The sequence below is a fragment of the Bison bison genome, unplaced genomic scaffold (assembly GCF_000754665.1).
Source record: "Bison bison bison isolate TAMUID 2011002044 unplaced genomic scaffold, Bison_UMD1.0 scf7180017864324, whole genome shotgun sequence".
Classification (NCBI taxonomy): Eukaryota; Metazoa; Chordata; class Mammalia; order Artiodactyla; family Bovidae; genus Bison; species Bison bison.
Window position 1 is genome coordinate 10,656,371 of NW_011494896.1, and position 23,031 is coordinate 10,679,401.

General features: G+C 43.0%; 2 protein-coding genes across 2 annotated transcripts in view; both read right to left on the bottom strand.

The window, feature by feature from the left end:
• The window catches only part of USP35 (ubiquitin specific peptidase 35), a 66,953-nt gene that overhangs the window by 32,206 nt on the left and 11,716 nt on the right, over positions 1–23,031 (bottom strand). Inside the window, exons 6-7 of the mRNA XM_010853254.1 lie at positions 22,170–22,328; positions 17,371–17,564 (exon numbers count right to left, since the gene is read on the bottom strand). Coding sequence (XP_010851556.1) covers positions 17,371–17,564; positions 22,170–22,328 — 353 coding nt within the window. The remainder of the gene's footprint in view (positions 1–17,370; positions 17,565–22,169; positions 22,329–23,031) is intronic.
• LOC104998161 (phosphomannomutase 2-like) lies at positions 2,675–3,759 on the bottom strand. The gene is made up of 2 exons (XM_010853227.1): positions 3,695–3,759; positions 2,675–3,525 (listed from the first exon to the last, which is right to left on the bottom strand). The coding sequence occupies exons 1-2, from the start codon at positions 3,757–3,759 to the stop codon at positions 2,850–2,852; spliced, it is 741 nt and encodes a 246-aa protein (XP_010851529.1). The 3' UTR covers positions 2,675–2,849.

Sequence of the window (23,031 nt, forward strand, 5' to 3'; positions counted from 1 at the left end):
CTTCCTGACCTGCATATAGGTTTCTCAAGAGGCAGGTCAGAAGGTCTGGTATTCCCATCTCTTTCAGAATTTTCCACAGTTTATTGTGATCCACACAGTCAAAGGCTTTGGCATAGTCAATAAAGCAGAAATTGATGTTTTTCTGGAACTCTCTTGCTTTTTCCATGATCCAGCGGATGCTGGCAATTTGATCTCTGGTTCCTCTGCCTTTTCTAAAACCAGCTTGAACATCTGGAAGTTCACGGTTCACATATTGCTGAAGCCTGGCTTGGAGAATTTTGAGCATTACTTTACTAGCGTGTGAGATGAGTGCAACTGTGCGGTAGTTTGAGCATTCTTTGGCATTGCCTTTCTTTGGGATTGGAATGAAAACTGACCTTTTCCAGTCCTGTGGCCACTGCTGAGTTTTCCAAATTTGCTGGCATATTGAGTGCAGCACTTTCACAGCATCATCTTTCAAGATTTAAAATAGCTCAACTGGAATTCCATCACCTCCACTAGCTTTGTTCCTACTGATACTTTCTAAAGCCCACTTGACTTCACATTCCAGGATGTCTGGCTCTAGGTGAGTGACAATACCATCATGATTATCTGTGTCATGAAGCTCTTTTTTATACAGTTCTCCTGTGTATTCTTGCCACATCTTCTTAATATCTTACATGTACCAGAAAACTACTAGAACTCAACAATGAACTTGGTAAAGTTTCAGGTTACAAAATTGATGCACAGAAATTGGTTGCGTTTCTATACACTAACAATGAAGGATCAGAAAGAGAAATCAATAAGCAATTCTATTTATTATTGCATCAAAAAGAATAAAATACCTAGAATAAGCAGTCACTGCACAGGAGGAGTGGTCCATCTAGTCAAAGCTATGTTTTTTCCAGTGGTCATGTATGGATATAAGAGTTGGACTATAAAGAAAGCTGAGTGTAGAAGAATTGATGCTTTTGAACTGTGGTATTATAGAAGACTCTTGAGAGTCCCTTGGACTGCAAGGAGATGCAACCAGTCCATCCAAAGGGAAATCAGCCCTGAATATTCAATGGAAGGACTGATGCTGAAGCTGAAATGCCAATACTTTGGCCACCTGATGCAAAGAACCGACTCATTGGAAAAGACCCTGATGCTGGGAAAGATTGAAGGCAGGAGGAGAAGGGGATGACAGAGGATAAGATGGTTGGATGGCATCACCAACTCAATGTACATGAGTTTGAGTAAAGTCCAGGAGTTGGTGATGGACAGGGAAGCCTGGCATGCTGCAGTCCATGGGGTCACAAAGAGTCGGACACGACTGAGTGAGTCCAACTGAGCGACTAAACTGAATTGAGATTAAAAAGAACGCATTTGAGTGAAGGTGATGAAACTGGAGCCTACTATAATCCACCCTAACCCTAACCCTAATTTTTTAGGTGGATGAAACTGGAGCCTACTATACAGAATGAAGTAAGTCAGAAAGAAAAATACCAATACAGCATATTAATGCATACATACGGAATTTAATTTTTATTTTTTTACCAATAAAATCACTTTAATTTGCTACTTTTCATTTTGAAAGATCATTGCAGTATCATTTAAAATCCAGCCAGGAAAGATGCCCCAGGACTGCTGAGTCCTGGGGACCACTGAGAACGGTCACCCTAGCACGTGACTGCGGGCGGGGCCGGTTGGGGCTGACCTCCAGACTGGTGCTGCTTTTCTCTTCCAGGCTAAGACAAGCTGGGCTCAGGGGAGGCTAGGGGGGAACCAGGTTCCTCTGTGATGAAGGCACCTGGTGGGGATCAACTAGTGGGGTGCCAGAACACCCCTCTCCAGTTCCCCCACCCCCAGATTCAGGTTCAGGTCTGAGAGTCCCCAGCAGAGGTCACGCCTGGACTGACCCCACCCCGGTCTGGAGGGACCAAAGCTGAAAAATGATGTGTGAACCGTTTTCTTGGAAAGCTCATGTCCATGCTCTGGGTGAGGGCCAGAGCTGCTGTCCTTCCAGCCACACAGGAACTTGCAGGAGGCAGGAGAGGGGGAGACAGGGTTAGAGGCCTGACAGAGCTGCTCCAGCCCTGGGGTCAAAGTCTGGGTGAGGGAGTGAGGGAGGGGGCGGACTTATTATTCAAAGACCGGGCTCCAGATCTGTTAGCAGCTCAGGCCCTTCCCTGATCCCTGAGGAGTGAAGTGTGAAGGCCTCGGCACTCGCGGGGCTGGGGGCTCAGAGCAGCATCTCGGGCGGCCTGCGGGCCAGTTCTCGGCGGGGCTGTTGGTTCCACCATCCATGTCTCCGGAACCAACGGGCTCTTCAATGTGTAGTGGATATGGAGCTACCCCGAGTCCTCAGCGAGTGACATGCAAAGTCCCAGGGGTCAGTGGTCACTGGGCCAGCGCAGACATTCATGGGCTTCATTTCTGGAAATGTCTTAACTGTCTGTGCTGGGGTCGGCCTCATCATAAACGTCCTGTCCTTTCTCATCAAGAGAGCCCCCTTCCAGTGCTGATGCAGGGGGTCCCAACATGAACATCTGTTATATTTTCCACGAGACCCATGAAGAGGGAGGGTCCAGGATCACTCATTTCATTCTCTCTGGACTGTTCTGGAATGATGGGGAAGTTTAAAAACAAAACCCCTGGGGGCACTGTGACTGCACCTATCGGGTAGAGTGGGGGTGGTCGGAGACTCGGGTGGGGATGTAACTCTCTGCTGGAGGCAGTCCTGGGAACCGTTCTTGACAAGCCTTTTTCTCTGGCCCTGAAAACGGAGGGCGATTCCCCTGCCGAGCGGGGATGGTAGCGAGGACTGCAGGGTGGGCTGGGGGGAGCCCTCCCACAGGGAGCAACCCCTCCCATGGGGTGCAGGCCAGTCAGCAGAAGAGCTCCTCGCAGATCCTGCGCGTGTCCTCCGGCGCCGCCACCGTGTAGCCCACCGTCCTGGGGTCTGTGAAGATCTCGTGGTCATTCCCGCCTGGCATGGTTTTGTCGCCGAAGAAATAGATGGTTTTATAGCCGTCCTTCTCCACGTGTCCCAGGCAGTACCTCTTGTCCCAGCCATCGGGGAAGACATCGAAGCTGATCTGGCCTCTTATGGAAAACGTGAGGCCTTTCCCAGCAAACTCTTTTCGCAGATCCTCCACGAACTTTTGTCTTATGTTTTCTTTCCGATCGAGCTCGTAGAACTCAATGCGTTCTTCCTGGCTGCAGCTTCTTCCGATCGGCGACACGTTCAGCATCCCATTACGGAACTCTATGAAAGTGCCCCTCTTCTTCGGGAGCTTGATTTTCGCGATGTAGCTCAGACAGTAGTTGATTAAATCCTGGATTAGGGCTTCACCCAGGTGACCTTGAATATTCTGTTTACACAAGAGTTTCCCATCTCTGTATGCTACCAAGCCATTTTCTGGAAACACGTAATCATATTTTTTAATAACGTCATCTCCCAGCTGCTCCTGTACTTTCTCAAAGTCCGACCCGCCGACGACACCAATTTTGATCTTCCGCCTCAGTTTTTGCAGAAAGCAATCCATGTCTTTGGTAATTTTCACTGCTACCATCCGGCCTGAACCAAGCAGGGTAGAGACAGAACTTGAAGACAGTGAGGCCACTTGGAACCAGTCCCAAGTTTGAATGGCTGCTGTTCAGTGACTGATTCATGCAAGGGGGAGGTCAGAATGAGCGTCCTCACAAAATCTGTGCCCATGGCAACAAAATCTGCCGCGGGGCCGTCAGGGTCCCGTCCACGTCGAAAAGGCAGAGCGCTGGACCGGGCGCAGCCATGACCCTAGTTTCCACGCACACCTAACAGGACTCGCTGGCACTTGGACCTCTGCCCGGAACTTCCCTACATACGGAATTTAGAAAGATGGTAACAATGACCCTCTATGCAAGACAGCAAAAGAAACACAGATATAAAGAACAGACTTTTGGACTCTGTGGGAGAAGGCGCGAGGGTGGGATGATCTGAGAGAATAGCACTGAAACATGTATATTACTGTATGTGAAACAGATCAGCAGTCCACGTTCGATGCATGAATCAGGGCACTGAAAGCTGGTGTACTGGGATGACCCTGAGGGATGGGGTGGGGAGGGAGGTGGGACGTGGGTTCAGGATGGGGGACACATGTACACCCATGGCTGATTCATGTCAATGGATGGCAAAAACCACTACAATACTGTAAAGTAATTACCCTCCGATTAAAATAATTAATTAAAAAAAAAAGCCATGGAAGCAATCTAAACGTCCATAAACAGATGAATGGATAAAGAATGGTAAATATACTCAATGGAATATTATTCAGCCATAAAAAATGATGGAATAATGCCATTTTCAGCAATATGGATGGACCCAGAGGTTATTATACTTAGTAAAGTACGTGAGATAGAGAGACAAATATCCTATGACAGCACTTCTATGTCAAATCTAAAAAAAGATGACACGAACGAATTTATTTATACAACAGAAACAGACTCACAGACATAAAAAACAAATTTATGTTTACCAAAGGGGAAAGGTGGGGGGATAAATTAGGAATTGGAGACTAGTATATACTACCACTATACATAAAACAGATAACCACCAAGGTCCTCTTGTATCACACAAGGAACTCAACAATATTCTATAATAACCTATATGAAAAAAAAAAATCTTAACAAGAATGGATATATGCCGCTGCTGCGCTAAGTCACTTCAGTCATGTCCGACTCTGTGCGACTCCATAGACAGCAGCCCACCAGGCTCCCCCGTCCCTGGGATTCTCCAGGCAAGAACACTGGAGTGGGTTGCCATCTCCTTCTCCAATGCATGAAAGTGAGAAGTGAAAGTGAGGTTGCTCAGTCATGTCCAACTCTTAGAGATCCCATGGACCGCAGCCCACCAGACTCCTCCGTCCATGGGATTTTCCGGGCAAGAGTACTGGAATGGGGTGCCATTGCCTTCTCTGGAATGGATATATATTTGTAACTAAATCACTCTGATGTACACCTGAAACTAACACAACACTGTAAATCAACTACACTCCAATATAAATTTTAAAAACACGCTATATGATACCATAATGATAGGTGTCATTATACATTTTTCCAAACCTACTGAATGTACAATACAGAGTGAACATAATGTTAATTTGGACTCTGGGTGATTACAGTTTGTCTTTGTGCAGGTTTCTCCTCAGCGGGAAAAGAAAAAGTACCAGTCTGGTTAGTGATGTTGATAACAGAGGAGGCAATGCAACTGTGAGAACACAGGGCATGGAAAATCAATCTTCCTCTCAATTTTCTGTAAACATAAGAGTCAATTTTCTGTAAACCTAAGTCATGTCTGACTCTTTGCAACCCCATGGACTGTAGCCTGCCAGGCTCCTCTGTCCACAGAATTCTCCAGGCAAGAATACTGGAGTGGGTAGCCATACCATTTTCCAGGGGATCTTCCTGACCCAGGGATCAAACCTGGGTCTCCTGCATTGTGGGCAGATTCTTTATCATCTGAGGAACCAAACCTACTCTAAAGAAGAAAGAGGATTCTGGGAAGATGGCAGAGTAGGATGTATTAGGAAACTGTCTCCCCACCTCGACAATAACTGTACTGGCAGAATCTGTCTAATGTAACTATTTTGGGAACTCTGAAGTGTGTTAAAGGCTTGCAACTTCCAGGCGAAAGCTTCCAGGGTGAGCTGGAGTCAGTTTCAGTTCTCTGCACAGAAGGAGTACGGCTGTGCACACGCTCCTGGAGTGTTTTTCACACATCTTGCAGGAGCTGCGGTGGGTAAAAAGGACTCCATCCCCCAGTATTAAGGACTCCTGCTCCAGCTGCTGCTCCTGATCACACAGATGCAGACAGAGACATGGGCAGCCATCACTGTTACAGGTTCCACCACTGTTACAAATCCTTCCACCTCAAGCTAAATTATGACTTCCAGGAGACTTAGAAGGCCAGCACTCTCCCCACTCCCACTTTCCTACTTCACCGCTTCATTTTTCGTTTTTCCCTTTTGAGGAGCTAAATGTTAGTGACTAGGGCATTAAAAGACAACTGCACATGTGGGAAAAACTAGAAAATGACTGCACATGCCCATCTGAAAGCCTCAGAAAAGACATAAGAAGACATTAAATTTATACTTCAGGCTGCCCTGCAGCACAGAGACAGACTATAACAATAAAAAACAAAAGCAGGGACTTCCCTGGTGGTCCCATGGTTAAGAATGTGTCTTCTAGTGCAGAGAACTCAAGTTCAATCCCTGGTTGGGCGAGTAAGATCCCACATGCTATGGGGCAACTAAGCCTACACAGCCCAACTGCTGTGCCCGCATGCTGCAATGAAGACCCAGTGCAACCAAAAATGAAACAAACAAAAGAAAACAAAACCCAGGGGAAGAAGGAGAATCTGATTTCCAGAGTTCCCATATTATTTAACAAATATCCAAAGCTCCACAATCACAAGGCATACAAAGAAACAGAAAAGTACAGCCCACTCAGAGGAAAAAAAAAAATAATTCAACAAAATCTGTCCCTGAAAAAGACTTAACAGCAGATGTATGAGACAAAGGCTTTAAAGCAATGGTCTTCAAGGTGATAACTAAAAGAAGAATGGAGAAAGTCAAGAAAATGATTTGTGGGCAAAATCGAAATATCAATAAAGAGAAAAACTAAAAGAGAAACAAAAAAAGAAATTCTAGAGCAGAAAAGTACAATAAATGAACTTTAAAACTTAATAGAGGTAAATTTTCAGGTTTAAGCAGGCAGAACAACAACTCAGTGACCTTCAACACAGGACAATGGAATTTTATCAAGGCTGAGGAACAGAAAGAAAAAAGACTGAAGAAGAGTGAACAGAACCTAAGAGGTCCATGGGACACCATCAGAAGGACCAATATACTGTGGGAGGCCCAGAAGGAGGAGGAGAGAATGAAAAAAGGGCAGAAAGAACATCTGAAACAAATAATGATTGAAAACTCCTCAAATTTGATGAAGACAAAAATGTAAACATCCAAGTTCAACAGAATCCATTAGAAGAATTCAAAGAGACCCACAGTGAGACTGATTATAATCAAACTTTCAAAAGACAAACAGCAAAATCTTGAAGGCAGCAACTGAAAAGCAAATCATCACATACCAGGATCCTTCATAAGATTATCAGTAGATTTTCTGATCAGAAACTTTGGAGGCCATAAGAAGGTGGACAGATATATTCAAAATGCTCAAAGGACAAAAAAAAACTGTCAACCAAAAATCCTAAATCTGGCAAAATTGTTCTTCAAAAGTGAGGAAAAATCAAGACATTTCCAGATAAACAAAAGCTGAAGGAATTCATGGTCGTGAAGACTCAGGCATGACTGAGTGACTTCCCTTTCACTTTTCACTTTCATGCATTGGAGAAGGAAATGGCAACCCACTCCAGTGTTCTTGCCTGGAGAATCCCAGGGACGGGCAATCTGGTGGGCTTCCACCTCTGGGGTCGCACAGAGTCGGACACGACTGAAGTGACTTAGCAGCAGCAGCAGCAGCAGACCTGTCATACAGAAAGGCTCAAAGGAGTCTTACAAGGTGAAAAGAAAACACACAAGTCAGAACCTCAAAGTAACACAGAAAATCTTGGGTCACAAATCAAGCCTCAGTAAAATTAAGAAAGTTAAAATTGTATCAAGCATCTTCTCTGACCACAAGGGTATGAGACTAGATATCAATTACAGGGGAAAAAACTGCAAAAAAACACAAACACATAGAGAGTAAATAATAAATGTATAAGTAACAAAGAGGTTACTGAAGAAACAAGGGAAATCAAAAGATTCCTAGAAACAAATGACAATGAAAACACAACAACACAAAATCTATTGGATGCAGCAAAAGCAGTTCTTCTAAGAGAGAAGCTTATAGCAATACAATTCTACTTCAACAAACAAGAAAAACACTGAATGGACAACCTAACTCTACACCTAAAGCAGCTGGAAAAGGAAGAACAAAAAACCTGCAAAGTTAGAAGGAAATAAATCATGAAGATCAGAGCAGAAATAACTGAAAAATAAGGAAACAATAGAAAAGGTTAATAAAACTAAAAGCTGGTTCTTTGAGAAGATAAAATTGACAAACCATTAGCCAGATTCATCAAGAAAAAAAAAGGGAGAAAAATCAAATCAACAAAATTAGGAATGAAAAAGGAAAGGTTACAACAATGCAGAAATACAAAAGCTCATAAGAGACTATTATGAACAGGTGTATGCTAATAAAATGGACAACCTAAAGGAAATGGACAGATTCTTTGAAAAGTTCAACCTTCCAAGACTGAACCAAGAAGAAACAGAAATTATGAACAAGCCAATTACAAGCACTGAAATTAAAACTGTGATCAAAAATCTTCCAAAAAACAAAACCCTAGTGCTGGATGGCTTCACAGGTGAATTCTATGAAACATTTAGAGAAGAGTTAATGTCTATTATCCTTCTGAAACTCTTCCAAAAAATTGCAGAGGAAGGAACACTTTCAAATTCATTCTATGAGGCCACAATCACCCTGATACCAAAACCAGACAAAGATATTACAAAAAAAGAAAATTACAGGCCAATATCACTAATGAACATAGATGCAAAAACTGCAATAATAATTCTAGCAAACAATTCAACAACACATTAAAAAGCTCATACACCATGATCAAGTTGGGATGCAAGGATTCTTCAATACACACGAATCAATCAATCTGATACACCATATTAACAAACTGAAAGATAAAACTATATGACTATCCCAATAGATGAAGAAAAAGCTTTCAATAAAATTCATCACCCATTTATGATTTAAAAAAACTCTTCAAAAAATGGGCATAGAAGGAACCTACCTTAACATAATAAAGGTCATATACAACAAACCCACAGCAAACATTCTCAAAGGTGAAAAACTGAAAGCATTCCCTCTAAGATCAGAAACAAGACAAGGGTACCCTCTCACCACTATTATTCAACATAGTTTTGGAAGTCCTAGCTACAATAATCAGAGAAGAGAAAGAAATAAAAGGAATCCAGACTGGAAAGGAAGAAGTAAAACTCTCACTGTTTGCAGATGACATGATACTGTACATAGAAAACCATAAAGATACTATCAGAAAACTACTAGAACTAATCAGTGAATTTAGTAAAGTCACAGGATACAAAATCAATACACAGAAATCACTTGCATTCCCGTATACTAACAATGAAAAATCAGAAAGAGAAATTAAGGAATCAGTGCAATTTACCACTGCAACAAAAAGAATGAAATACCTAGAAATAAACCTACCTAAGGAAACAAAAGAGCTGTATGCAGAAAACTTTAAGACACTGATGAAAGAAATCAAAGATGACATAAACAGATGGAGGGATATATTCCATGTTTCTGGGTGGGAAGAATCAATATTGTGAAAATGACTGTACTACCAAAAGCAATCTACAGATTCAATGCAATCCCTATCAAACTACCAAAGGCATTTTTCACAGAGCTAGAACAAAAAGTTTCACAATTCATATGGAAACACAAAAGACCCCAAAGAGCCAAAGAAATCTTGAGGAAAAAGAATGGAGCTGGGAGGAATCAACTTACCTGATTTTAGACTATACTGCAAAGCTACAGTCATCAAGACAGTATGGTACTGATACAAAAACAGAAGTATACACCAGTGGAACAAAACAGAAAGCCCAGCAATAAATCCATGCACCTATGGACACCTTATCTTTAACAAAGGAGGCAAGAATATACAATGGGAAAAAGAGCTCTTCAATAAATGGTGCTGGAAGAATTGGAGAACTATGTGTAAAAGAATGAAATTAGAACACTTCTAACACCAAACAAAGATAAACTTGATATGGATTAAAGACCTAAATGTAAGACCAGAATCTATAAAATTCTTAGAAGAAAACACAGGCGGAACACTGTATAATATAAATCGCAGCAAGATCCTTTAAGACCCGCCTCCTAGAAAAATGGAAATAAAAACAAAAATAAATAAGTGGGACCTAATTAAACTTAAAAGTTTTTGCACACCAAATGTAACTATAAATAAGGTGAAAAGACAACCCTCAGAATGGGAGAAAATAATAGCAAATGAAGCAAGTGACAAAGGATTAATTTCCAAAATATACAAGGAGCTCATACAATTCAATACCACAAAAACAAACAACCCAATCAAAAAGTGGGCAAAAGACTTAAATAGACATTTCTCCAAAGACATATGGATGTCTAATAAACAGATGAAGAGATGCTCAACATCACTCATTATTAAAGAAATGCAAATCAAAACTACAATGAGATACACCGGTCAGAATGGCCATTATCAAGAAATCCACAAACAATAAGTGCTGGAGAGGGTGTGGAGGAGAAAAAGGAGCCCTATTGCACTGCTGGTGGGAATTTAAATGGATACAGCCACTATGGAAGACAGTAGGGAGATTCCTTAAAAATCTAGGTATAAAACCACCATAGGACACAGCAATACCACTTCTAGGCATATACCCTGAAGAAACCAAAACTGAAAAACACATATTCCCCAATGTTCATTGCAGCACTATTTACAATAGCTAGGACATGGAAGCAATCTAGATGTCCATCGACAGATGAATGGATAAAGAAGCTGGGGTACATATATACAATGGAATACTACTCAGCCATAAAACAGAACACATCTGAGTTAATTCTAAAGAGGTGGATGGACCTAGAGCCTATTATACAGAATGAAGAAAGTCAGAAAGAGAAAAAATAAATATCATACATTAACAAATATATATAGAATCTAGAAAGATGGTACTGATGAACTTATTCGCAGAACAGCAGTGAAAACACAGATATAGAGAACAGATTTATGGACAGTTCAGTTCAGTCCAGTCACTCAGTCGTGTCCGACTCTTCGTGACCCCATGAATCGCAGCACGCCAGGCCTCCCTGTCCATCACCAACTCCTGGAGTTCACTCAGACTCACGTCCATCGAGTCAGTGATGCCATCCAGCCATCTCATCCTGTCGTCCCCTTCTCCTCCTGCCCCCAATCCCTCCCAGCATCAGAGTCTTTTCCAATGAGTCAACTCTTCGCATGAGGTGGCCAAAGTACTGGAGTTTCAGCTTTAGTATCATTCCTTCCAAAGAAATCCCAGGGCTGATCTCCTTCAGAATGGACTGGTTGGATCTCCTTGCAGTCCAAGGGACTCTCAAGAGTCTTCTCCAACACCACAGTTCAAAAGCATCAATTCTTCGGCGCTCAGCTTTCTTCACAGTCCAACTCTCACATCCATACATGACCACTGGAAAAACCATAGCTTTGACTAGACCGACCTTTGTTGGCAAAGTAATGTCTCTGCTTTTGAATATGCGATCTAGGTTGGTCATAACTTTCCTTCCAAGGAGTAAGCGTCTTTTAATTTCATGGCTGCAGTTACCATCTGTAGTGATTTTGGAGCCCAAAAAAATAAAGTCTGACACTGTTTCCCCATCTATTTCCCATGAAGTGATGGGACCGGATGCCATGACAAGGATGAGGGAAAGGAGGGAGAGGGTGAGATGAAAGGAGAGAGTAGCATGGAAGCATATACACTAACATATGTAACCAGACAGCCAATGGGAACTTGCTGTATGACTCAGGGCACTCAAACTGGGGCTCTATAATAACCTAGAGGGGTAGGAATGGATGGGAGGTGGGAGGGAGATTCAAGAGGGAGGGGACATATGTACACCTGTGGTTAATTCATGTTGATGTATGACAGAAATCAAACCAATATTATAAAGCAATCATCACTCAACTAAAAATAAATAAATTTTTAAAAGTCACATAGAAAAATACAGATCTCAACAAAGGTAAATACGTGAATGATTATATGTAAAGAAAAAAGACAATTATTGATGCAATAGCTAGTATTACTATAACTTTGATTTGAAATTCAAAACTCTTCCACATAATTCAGGGGACTAATGCATCTAAAAGAATTACTTGCTTATGTTTTAGGGCACATGATTATAAAGATGTAATTCTGTGATATCAACAACCAAGGTGAGGTGGGATAGAGCTGTGAAGGAGCAGAGTTTTTGTATGTTATTAAAGTAGTAGCAGTGTTAGTCGCTCAGTTGTGTCCAACTCTTTAAGACCCCATGGACTGTAGCCCCCCAAGCGCCTCTGTCCATGGGATTCTCCAGATAAGAATACTGGAGTGGGTTACCATTCTCTTCTCCAAGGGATCTTCCCAAACTGGGGACTGAACCAAAAAAAAAAAAAATCAACTCAACACAAAAGAAAACAGGAATGCAAGAAATGCAGGATAAAAAAGCTAGAGGGTTTATGGGAAATAAATAGCCCAATGGCAGAAGTCAGTTCCCTTCTAGAAAAATGGTACTGATGAACCTGTTTGCAGGGCAGGAAAAGAGACACAGACGTAGAGAATGAGCGTGTGGACACAGTGGGGGAAGGACAGGATGGGATGCATTAAGAGAGTAGCATTGAGACAGATACACCACCATGTGTAACACAGATAGTGGAAAGCTGCTGTGCAGCACACGGAGCTCAGCTCTGTGCTCTGTGATGGCCTGGAAGGCAGGGACGTGGGACGGAGGCTCAAGAGAGAGGCTCACACTGTTGTACAGCAGAAACACAACATTGTAAAGCAGTTATCCTCCAATCAAAAAATAAATTTTAAAAACTCTATAAAAGCTTTTAATAAAAGCAAATGTATTAAACTCTGTCACCAGAAGAGACTGGCAGTGGCAGAATGGATAAAAATACATCCAATTTTAATACTGTCTGTAAGAGACTCATTTGAGATACGAAGACACAAGGAAGTTGAAAGTGAAAGGATGGGAAACTAAATGCCACACAAATAATAACCAAGAGAGAACAGAAGTGGCTGTACTAATGTAAAACAAAACAGACTTTAAGTCAAGAAAGGTAGTAAGAGACAAAAGGGACGTTATATATTAATAAAAGGCTCAATACAGCAAAAAGACATAACAATTACAAACATTTACACCCCTAATTACAAGCAATCATGCAAAAGTTAACAAAATTGAAAAGAGAAATAGACAATTCTACATTAACAGTTGGGGACCTCATGACCCCACTCACAATAACAAACAGAACAACCAGCAGAAGATAAACAGAGAAACTGGGAAACTTAACACATATTAAAGAAACATTCCACCCAACAACAACAACATACACATTTTTCTCAAGTGCACAGGGACCTTTGTCCAGAAGAGACTGTAAGTTAAGCTACAAATTAAGTCTCAATAGATCTAAAAGATAGATCTCATACAAAGTATCTTCTCTGACTACCACAAGATAAACTTAGAATTCAGTAAGAGAGAAAACTGGAAAATTCACAAAATTGTTGAAACTAAACAACACACTTGTAAACAACCAATGGATCAAAGAAGAAATCACAAGGGGAAGTTAGAAAATACTTCAGTTCAGTTCAGTTCAGTCGCTCAGTCGTGTCTGACTCTTTGCGACCCCATGAATCGCAGCATGCCAGGCCTCCCTGTCCATCCCCAACTCCCGGAGTTCATCCAAACTCATGTGCATCGAGTCGGTGATGCCATCCAGCCATCTCATCCTCTGTCATCCCCTTCTCCTCCTGCCCCTGATCCCAATACTTAGATATGAACAAAAACAAAAACACAACATACCAAAGCTTATGTGACACAGCAAAAGTGGTGCTCCTAAGGAGGAAATTTATAACTAAAAATGCTTATATTAAAAGACAAGAAAGAAGGCTTAATCTCCAAAATATACAAATAGGTCATACGATTCAACAACAACAACAAAAACCCAATTGAAAAATTGGCAGAAGACCTGAATAGACATTTCTCCAAGGAAGACACACAGATGGCCAGTAGGCGCATGAGAAGATGCTCAACATCACTAAACTATCAGAGAAATGCAAGTCAAAACTACAATTCACCTCACACCGGTCAGAAAAGTCATTAAAAAGTCTACAAATAACAAATGCTGGAGGAGGCAGTGGAAACCTTTCTACACTGTTGGTGGGAATGTAAGCTGGTACAGCCACTAAGGAAAACAGCACGAAGGCTTCTCAGAAAACTAAAAACAGAATTACCATATGATCCGGCAATCTCACACCCGGGCACACACCTGACAAATTACAATCCAAAGAGATACATGCACCCCCGTGTTCAAAGCAGCACTATTCACGAGAGCCAAGACATGGAGACAACCTTCAGTGCCCAATGACGCATGCACAGATAAAGAAAATGCAGTATGCATATATGCAATGGACTACTATGCAGGCACAAGAAATAAGGGAATCTTACCGTTTACGACAATTAGACAAACCTTGAGGACATTACACTAAGTAAAATAAGTCAGACAGAAAAAGACAAACTGTATCATCTCAATTATATGTGGAATCAACACAGATCGATGGTTGCCAGAGATGGGGATTGGGTATGGGTGAAATAGATGAAGGTTGTCAAAGGATAACAAAGTTTCAGTTGCAAAAAAAAGTCCTGAGAATGTAATGTAATGTACAGCATAGTTCCTATATTTAGTAATACTGTATCGAATATGAAAGTCGCTAAGAGAATAAATCTTTAAATTTCTTATCAGAACAAAAAAATGTGTAACTATGTGTGGTTATGGATGTTAAGTAGACTTATTATGGTGATCATTTCATAATATAGACATATGGTTGACCCTTGAACAATGCAGAGGTTAGGGGCACCAACTCCCATGCTGTCAAAAATCCATGCATAACTTTTGACTCCCCCAAAACATAACTGCTAATAGCCTACTGTCAACTAGAAGCCTTAACAATAACATAAGCAGTTAACATACACTTTTTATGTTATTTATATATCAACAGATTTTTCATATATTCATAACATACCTTCTAGGCTACAAGGTTTGCCTTCAATTTTTTCTCAAATTGTCACAAATCTCCAAAAATTTTCCCAATATATTTATGAGAAAAAAAATCCACATGTAAGTGGCCCCATGCAATTCAAACCTATGCTGTTCAAGGGCCAACTAATGGTATACCGAATCATTACACAATACACTTGAAATTAATGTCATGTGATATGTCAATTATATCTCAATAAAAGTAAATTTTTTAAAAAGCAACCTCTTTCAACAACTGAAAAAAAAAAAAAAAAAGACTATCCACTCCACAGAGAATCTTTAAAAATGGTACAAATGAACTTATTTACAAAGTAGAAAAAGTCACAGATGTAAAACAAACAAACAAACACTAGTCATGGTTATCAGTTACCAGGGGGAAAAGGAGGGGGGGAGAGATAAAGTGGGCTATGGGGATTGACATAGGCACACTACTGTATACAAAATAGATAACTAATAAGGACCTACTGTATAGAACTGGGAACTCTACTCAATATTCTGCAGTGGCCTATATAGAATCTAAAAAAAGAGTGGATATATGTCTATGTATAACTGATTCACTTTGCTAAACAGCAGAAACTAACAGAATACTGTAAATCAACTATATTCCAATAAATTTTTTTTTTTAAAAAAAGATTATCCACAGAGTAAAAAGACAACCCTAGAAGGCTCTGGGAAAAAATATTTGCAAATCATGTATGTGATAAGGGATTAATATTCAGAACATACAAAAAAACTCCTAAACCTCAACAAAAACAACCTGATTCAAAAATAGGCAATGGATTTAAATTGACATTTTGCTGAAGAATAGACACAAATGGCCAATAAGCACATAAAAAGATTCACTAATCATTACAGAAATGGCAAATTAAAAACCATAATGACATACCACCTCACACCCATTTGTTATTATTGTTGTTTACTAGCTAAGTCCCGTCTGACTCTTTTGCAACCGTATAGCCTGTCAGGATCCTCTGTCCATGGGATTTCCCAGGCAAGAATATTGGAGTGGGTTGCCATTTCCTTCTCCAGGGATCAAACTCGCATCTCCTGCACTGGTAGGAGGGTTCTTTCCCACTGAGCCTCCAGGGAAACCCTTACACCTATTAGGATGACTTATTAAAAAAACAAATAACAAAAAACCAGACATGTTGGAAAGATATAGAGAAATCTACACCTTTATGTACTGTTTGTAGGAATGTAAACTGGTGCTGTCACTGCGGAGAACAAGACAGAGGTTACCTCAAAAAAGTCTAAAAAACAGAATTACCAAATGACGCAGTAATTCCACTTCGGGGTATGTATCTGAAAGAATCATAAGCAGGGTCTCTAAGAGACACTTGTGCCCCCATGTTCATAACAGGTAAAACACAGACGCAATCATACGTCTATCATTTTACCAATGAACATTACCAAAATGTGGTTTATACACACGATGGAATATTGCCCAGCCCTTAAAGGAAAGAAATTCTGCGATACGCTACAATATGGATGAATCTCGAAGTGAAATAAGCCAAAAAGACAAGTACCATATATGAGGTACTTAAAGCAGAGACAACAATCACAGAAAGTATAATGGTGATTACCAGAGGCTGTGGGGAAGGGAGAATGGGAATATGGGGAGTTATTACTTAATAGGCATAGAGCTTCAGATTTACAACAGGAAAAGAGGTAAAGGGATGGATGGTAGTGACGGCTGCACAACAATTATGAATACCATCTGACACCACTGAACTGTATACTTAAAAATGGTTAATATGGTAAATTTTATGTTATGCGCATTTTTAAACACACACACAAAAAAGGAAAATCAGTGGTTGGCAATCTGCCTGCCAACACAGGGGACATGGGTTCGATCCCTGGTCTGGGTACGAAGACCCACACGCCTCAGGACAACCAAGCCCATGTGCCACAACTTCTGAACCCGAGCACCTGGAGCCCGTGCTCCGCAGCAAGAGAAACCAGCGCAGCAAGAAGCCTGCGCACCACAACCACAGTGGCTCCCGCTCACCCCAACTAGGGGAAGCCAGCAAGAAGCAACGAAGAGCCAGTGCAGCCATAAATTTTTTTAAAAAAAAGGAAAATAGGGAGGAAAGTATGTCTGCTTCTGTGGCCGAAACCTTGATTGATCTTTAAGCAAGTCATCAGTTGAATAGGTACCCACTGACGACAACAATTTTGTTTCACTAATGCCAAGGAAGGTGGAAGTTCTACAGTGGAAGACACTGTCCACCCTCAGACTCTAGGAGGAAAGTCAGTGTGTCGACCAACGCAGCAGACCCACTTCCTGCTGCAGCCTGGCCCCCAAAATCCCCATCTCAAGTTCCCATCAAGTCTTGACCTACTGCCTAGACAATGGCCTGCAGCCCTCTGGGAACTCTCACCTGCCCTTCACTTACCCAGAGACCTCAGGGAACTGTGCCCATGATACAGAGCAGGAGCCCCCCATCCCCACCCCCATCCCCACCGCCACACACCGGGAAGCCCAGCAGACAGAGGCACAGGCAGACAAGACATATAAAAACAGCACCTACTCGGAAGCCATGAACAAGGCCTGAAGGATGCTGTTCACGTAGCACGTGTTGCCCAGGTTGATTAAACCAATCTTGCCCGTGTCTGACTTGGCCATGAGCCGGGGATAAAAGCCGGCCAACTCACTCTTCTGCGAGGTCCAGGCGTCCTGCACCAGCAGCTGCTTGATTCGGTCCTCATTGGGAACATGGAGGTCCTGAGTGAGGAACAAGCCAGAGGGTCACTGAGCACCAGGGTTAGCTCAAAGAATACCACCTCCTCCAGGAAACCCTGGAGTACAGCCTACTACACACGGGTCAAGCACACCACCCAAAAAATGTCACAGAGATGTGTGTGAACTGTCCCCTGCTTTCAAACATACTCTAGGTTTTCATCTTGACATGTGGGCCTTCAAGATGATCTTTCATGCCACAACTGCCTTTAGAAAGGGGTAAAATCTTCACTATGTAGATGAAAAAACCAAGACCCAGATAAAGGATTTTCTTAAGAGGCAGTAAATGAAGACTCTACTATATGTTAAGATGAGTCCAGGATGTGACACGCTTTAAGCAATGACAACACTGGCCCCCTGGCCCAATCCAGCCGTGCTGAGATCTCAACCCTGGTCCTGACTCCTATCCTCACAGCTCTCTGGCTGTGGTCAGTAAGCCAGCCTGACTCAGTCAGCTAACCTCCCTGGACCTCAGTTTGCTCATCTGTCAAATGAGGACACTCCTACTCGTATGTCAGTTCAGCACGCTATACTTTCATGGGGCCTGCTCCTATTTATACCTTCTTCACGTTAAAGTTCGCACAGTCAGCTTTTTCAAATTAGTCAACACCACACACACACAGCCCTGGGAACTTGATCCCACAGTCAGGACGGTGGGAGGATCCTGGGGGTCTGAGGTATGAGTCCTTGGTCACAGGCGCAGGGGTTAGCACACTTTACCATTCATTACCCTTTTCACACTGGAGAGCCGCACTGAAGAGAGTATAACCAAAGCACTGGCTCTAAGGAGGACATAGTCTAAAGAAAGACACCCTAGCATAATAATGCAATATTATTCACTAGAGTTAAGTGATATTCATGACAGTTCCTCTAGCCCCGTTCTTATTTCCAGATCTTAGCACAGTTCCTAGATTTGTCTAAGGTTCCTGAGCTTCAAACTAGCTCAGCACTGAAAGCCCTCATCAGTGCAAAAGGCAGGGCTCAAGCAGTGGCAGTGGATTAATACATTTGCTCACTCATTTCCCATGACTATTTATCAGATAATTTATCAGATTAGTCAGTCACTTCCCACAGATAGTAAAAATATAGGAGGTGCCTGAGGCAAGAAGCTAGGCATGTGTGCTTAGCCGTGTCCAACTCTTTACGACCACATGGACTGTAGCCAGCCAGCCCCCTCTGTTCATGGAATTTTCCAGGCAAGAATACTGGAGTGGGCTGCCATTTCCTCCTCCAGGGGATTTTCCTGACCCAGGGATCGAACCCACGTCTCTTGCATCTGCTGCACTGGCAGGCAGATTCTTTACCAGCTGAGCCACCAGAGAAACCCAAAGAAAAGAAGCTAAGGGCTCAGTAACTTTGTAGTCCCTTCTTTTTTCTTCCTACGATCGCCAATTCAACCCCACCCACACACAACATGAACAAATAGGGACAAAAAGACAGAACCAACACTCTCTGCTCCCCAACACCACAAAATGTAAAAATATCCACACTAGAAAAAAAATCAAATGTCATTTTTCCCAAAGAAGGTAACTTTGTACTCATAGGAGAATAAAGAGAATAAAACAAAAACTTTCAAATAACTTTCAAGCTCCTCCTGTTACTAGAAATCTACATAAAATGTAGCTCCCTCAGCAAGGACCACAGCCCCCAGAGAAACTGCCATAACTTAACACAACTCCCTAAGTGAGAGAACTTTCCAGAATTTATAAAGGTGCCTGTATATAGAGGTCAGGAAGACTCCCTGGAGAAGGAAATGGCAACCCACACCAGTATCCTTGCCTGCAAAATCCCATAGACAGAGGAGATTGGCAGGTCACAGTCAGTGGGGTTGCAGAGAGTCTGACATGACTTAGCAACTAAAAAACAATTCAAAGGATGAATAAAATGTGGAAGAATTTTATAAACAATAAATCCTATTAATACTTGGCAGACTTGCCTCTCAAACTAGCTTGTACCAAAAGGCAGTCAAAGCCATACAGCAAGTATCACACATCTTCCTAGATCTATATTAGCTAAAATCCAAGGAAGAAAAATATGTTTCTATTAAAACAGATGTTTATAATTATGAAGCATATACTTGAATCTTTGAGATGACATGAGATTTTACAGAAACTGAGCTTGTGTCAGGCTGCTTGGGGTAAGTCCCCTGTTCTGAGGTCAAGTACTTCGGAGGAGACGTTGAGAAGCCCAGATCTGCTGGACCATGCAGTCACTCGGCCCTATTTTCTGCCCATCTTCTCGTCTTGCCTCCCTTCCACCACATGTGACCACCAAACTGGACATGCACGTTCTTGCTCCCACACCTTATCCCCTGGCCTCCTCCTCCCAGTTCCTGTCCCTCAAGGTCTAACTCCTATATCCCCTCTCCAGAAGACTTTCCATAATCTTCTCAAGTGGGGGCCCTCACACTATCTACACCTGTCTTATAGAGCTTAACTCCCTACAGCCAATTGCATATGTATTTGCAGACTCACCTCGACCCCCTGGATCAGGCCACAGCCTCCAGTGTGCAAAACCTGGGTCTTCCTCAGCGTGAGCTTCCCCTGGTGCCCAGTTCAGGGCCATGCTCCCTCTTTGTTCACACCTCCATGATACCATACGTCACACCACAGTCCTGTTCATTCACTCATTTATTAGACACACAGATCAAAACGACATGGTCCCTGCCCATCAGAAGCTCACAAGAACAGTCATTTCCAACAAGTTTGAGTCCTGTCTCCTCTGCTCAACCACCTCCAGTGCCAAGGAGCTCATGATCTAATAAGGCAGCTGCTTCTGCTGTTGGTTAGTTCTGACTGTTAAAAAAAAAAAAAACAACTCTCTCATGCTCAACTGGAAGAACTGAGAAAATCCAAGTAAATGACAGGTAAATGTTGTGTTTTCCTACTCTCATTCATGGTGGATTGTTCCCTTGTGTGTTTTGTATTTGGGGATTATAAACTCATCTTTAATAGAATTTTATCTTTGTGGCTTGAAAGTGGTTTCTTTTCTGCTTTTATCAGGCAACCCTTGGGTATTACAAGTTTATGACCACTTTCAGTGTTAGTATCTGAGCTTAAGAGGTCCCGTAACTGCAGAAAAAGATATGAACCTGAACCCCTAAAATCAGATGAGAGCAGTCCAGTGATGACAAATTTCTTTTTTCCCAATCCAAGCCGGAGAACTTTCCTTGATGTCTATTTGGGACCATGTGTATTTTTTCTAGAACATCATTTTGCTAATAGTAAAGCCTTTTTTGGGTCCCGAATTACAGGGGCCCCTTGATACTAACTCCCTCCTGACGGCAGGCCCTAACCTCAACTCCTGTCCCCACCAGCTCATGCCCCGTGGGGGCTGAGGTTGGCCATCTCACCCAACCTCCCTCCCCACCTCATGGCTAAAGAGTATCACCTCTCATTCGCCACTCTGGAATTTGATTTTCTCTTCCTTTTCAGACCCTGTGGATCCTTACTTACTCTCTTGCAAGCTCAGCTATATACTTAAAAAGATGTTTGTTATATTTTAACAAGCATTTCTGGGTGTTTTCCAATGGGACATTTCTCAGGTTACTTATCTGCTGTGTTACAGATATGGAAGTCAGATCAGAGGTCCTAAAAGGATCACCACCTACCTGGACATCCGTCACCCACACTTGAACCTGTCCTCTGTATCATGCAGTGGGAAAGGGCTCGGCAACCCTGGGCCCTGGCTACATCTCTCACTATCTCCATGACTGTGAATAAAATACCATACCTCTCAGAGTCTCATTTTCCTCATCTATGAAACTGAAACATCAGTACCTGCCTCATAGGTTTCTAGTAAGCAACAGAAGACAGAATGTATTAGAAGACACTGGCAAGTGTGACTCTAGCTACAAACACTGGTTATTGTCCTAGCTGTTCAGATGAAGCTGGGTTCAGAAGCCTTTTCTTCCTTGCAGCTTCCACCTCTGACTGGAGGAGATCTGTCCCTCTTCTGCCTCCTCACTGCTCTTGGGCTGATCCTCACAGGTATTTCATAAGCTGCTTAGATCAGAGTTATGGGTAAACACGTCAGTCACCCCACTAGGCTGTGAGCTTCTCACAGGGAGGAGATTTGATCTGCCTCATGCCTGCGTCCACAGTTCCCAGCCTGGGCCTGGCACAGAGTGTAGCATAAGTCTGCTCCTGGAGCGCTCAGTCTAAGAGCAGACCGACACACAGATAGTGACGCTGTGTGGCAGAGGGATGGACTAGGGCTGTGGAAGCTCAAAGAGGCCATGATCCAGCCAAGGGACAGGGCTGGGGTGGGGGCTCATTCAGAGTCATCAGAGCCTTCAAGAAGGCTTAGGAGGAGCAGCAGAAGCTATCCAGGCAGAACAAGAGAGGAGTTTAAGTTAGAGTGATTGGCACGTACAAAGGCTCAGAACAGTCAAGACAGGAAGAGCCATCTAGGGGAATGGCAGGTGGCTCAGGGTGCCTGAAGCACAGGATGCGCCGGGGGAGACGACGGGAGGCAGTCAAGGGCTAAAGGAGGGACGGCTGCCACCAACCTGCAGCATGGCCTTGAGCAAAGCCCCAACTGGCACCTTTGTCAGAGTGGGGTGCGGGAACAGTGGGGACTGTCGCTCACCTTGATGGCCTCCATGACGGGCTCATACAGATCCGGGAAGCCGGGAAACCGGAACACCATGCAGTGCACCAGCTCCGCCAACTGCTCCAGGCAGCTGGTCCCCGAGTTGGAGTCCTCCTTGACCAGAGACGCCACCATCGGGGGGATGTGAGGGAGGAGCTGGAGAGCAGAGGAGGGTCAGTCAGCACCAGATTCCCCGCCTGAGTTGTGGGGTGGAAATCAATGCTGGAAGCACCCGGAGCTTCTTCAAAGCAGGGAGCTGTGCCCACCTGACCACTGTGCCCCTCACCTGCCTGGGGCTCTAAGCTCTGCAGGCAGCTGACTCTTTACAACACAAATAAAGAGTCTGCCTCACCCTCTTCATCTGTTTAATGGGAAAATAGTTCCCTGCTCACAGCTGAGGGCAGGCCTGAGCCCCAGCTATCGAGTATCAGCCAACCAATCTGCCTGAAGAGCCTGAAGGGCAGAGTGACCCGCGCTACTCTGTTACCCAGGAGTGATGCTGGGGCCACAGTGTGGTCAGCTTGTGGCAGCCCTGACAGAGATGAGTGGCAGCAAATGTTTAACGTGGAAAGCACTTCCTCCCACGGTGACATGTGGCGATTACTCTCCCCATCCTACAGATGAAGACATTAAATGAGACAGCTGATGTAATTTGGCAAGGACTTCACCATTGCTGTCTGAGCCAGGTCTGTATGAACCCAAAGCCCATTTTTTTTTCCTCTGTGCTATAGTGTTAACTTTCAAACCTATAGGGAAGCCACACCATAATGTACCAAGGATGGAAGAGTCAGGGCACAGAAACTGGAAGCAGGGGAGCCCAGGAGAAGGATGAGAGGGGGGGAAATATATATATATATAT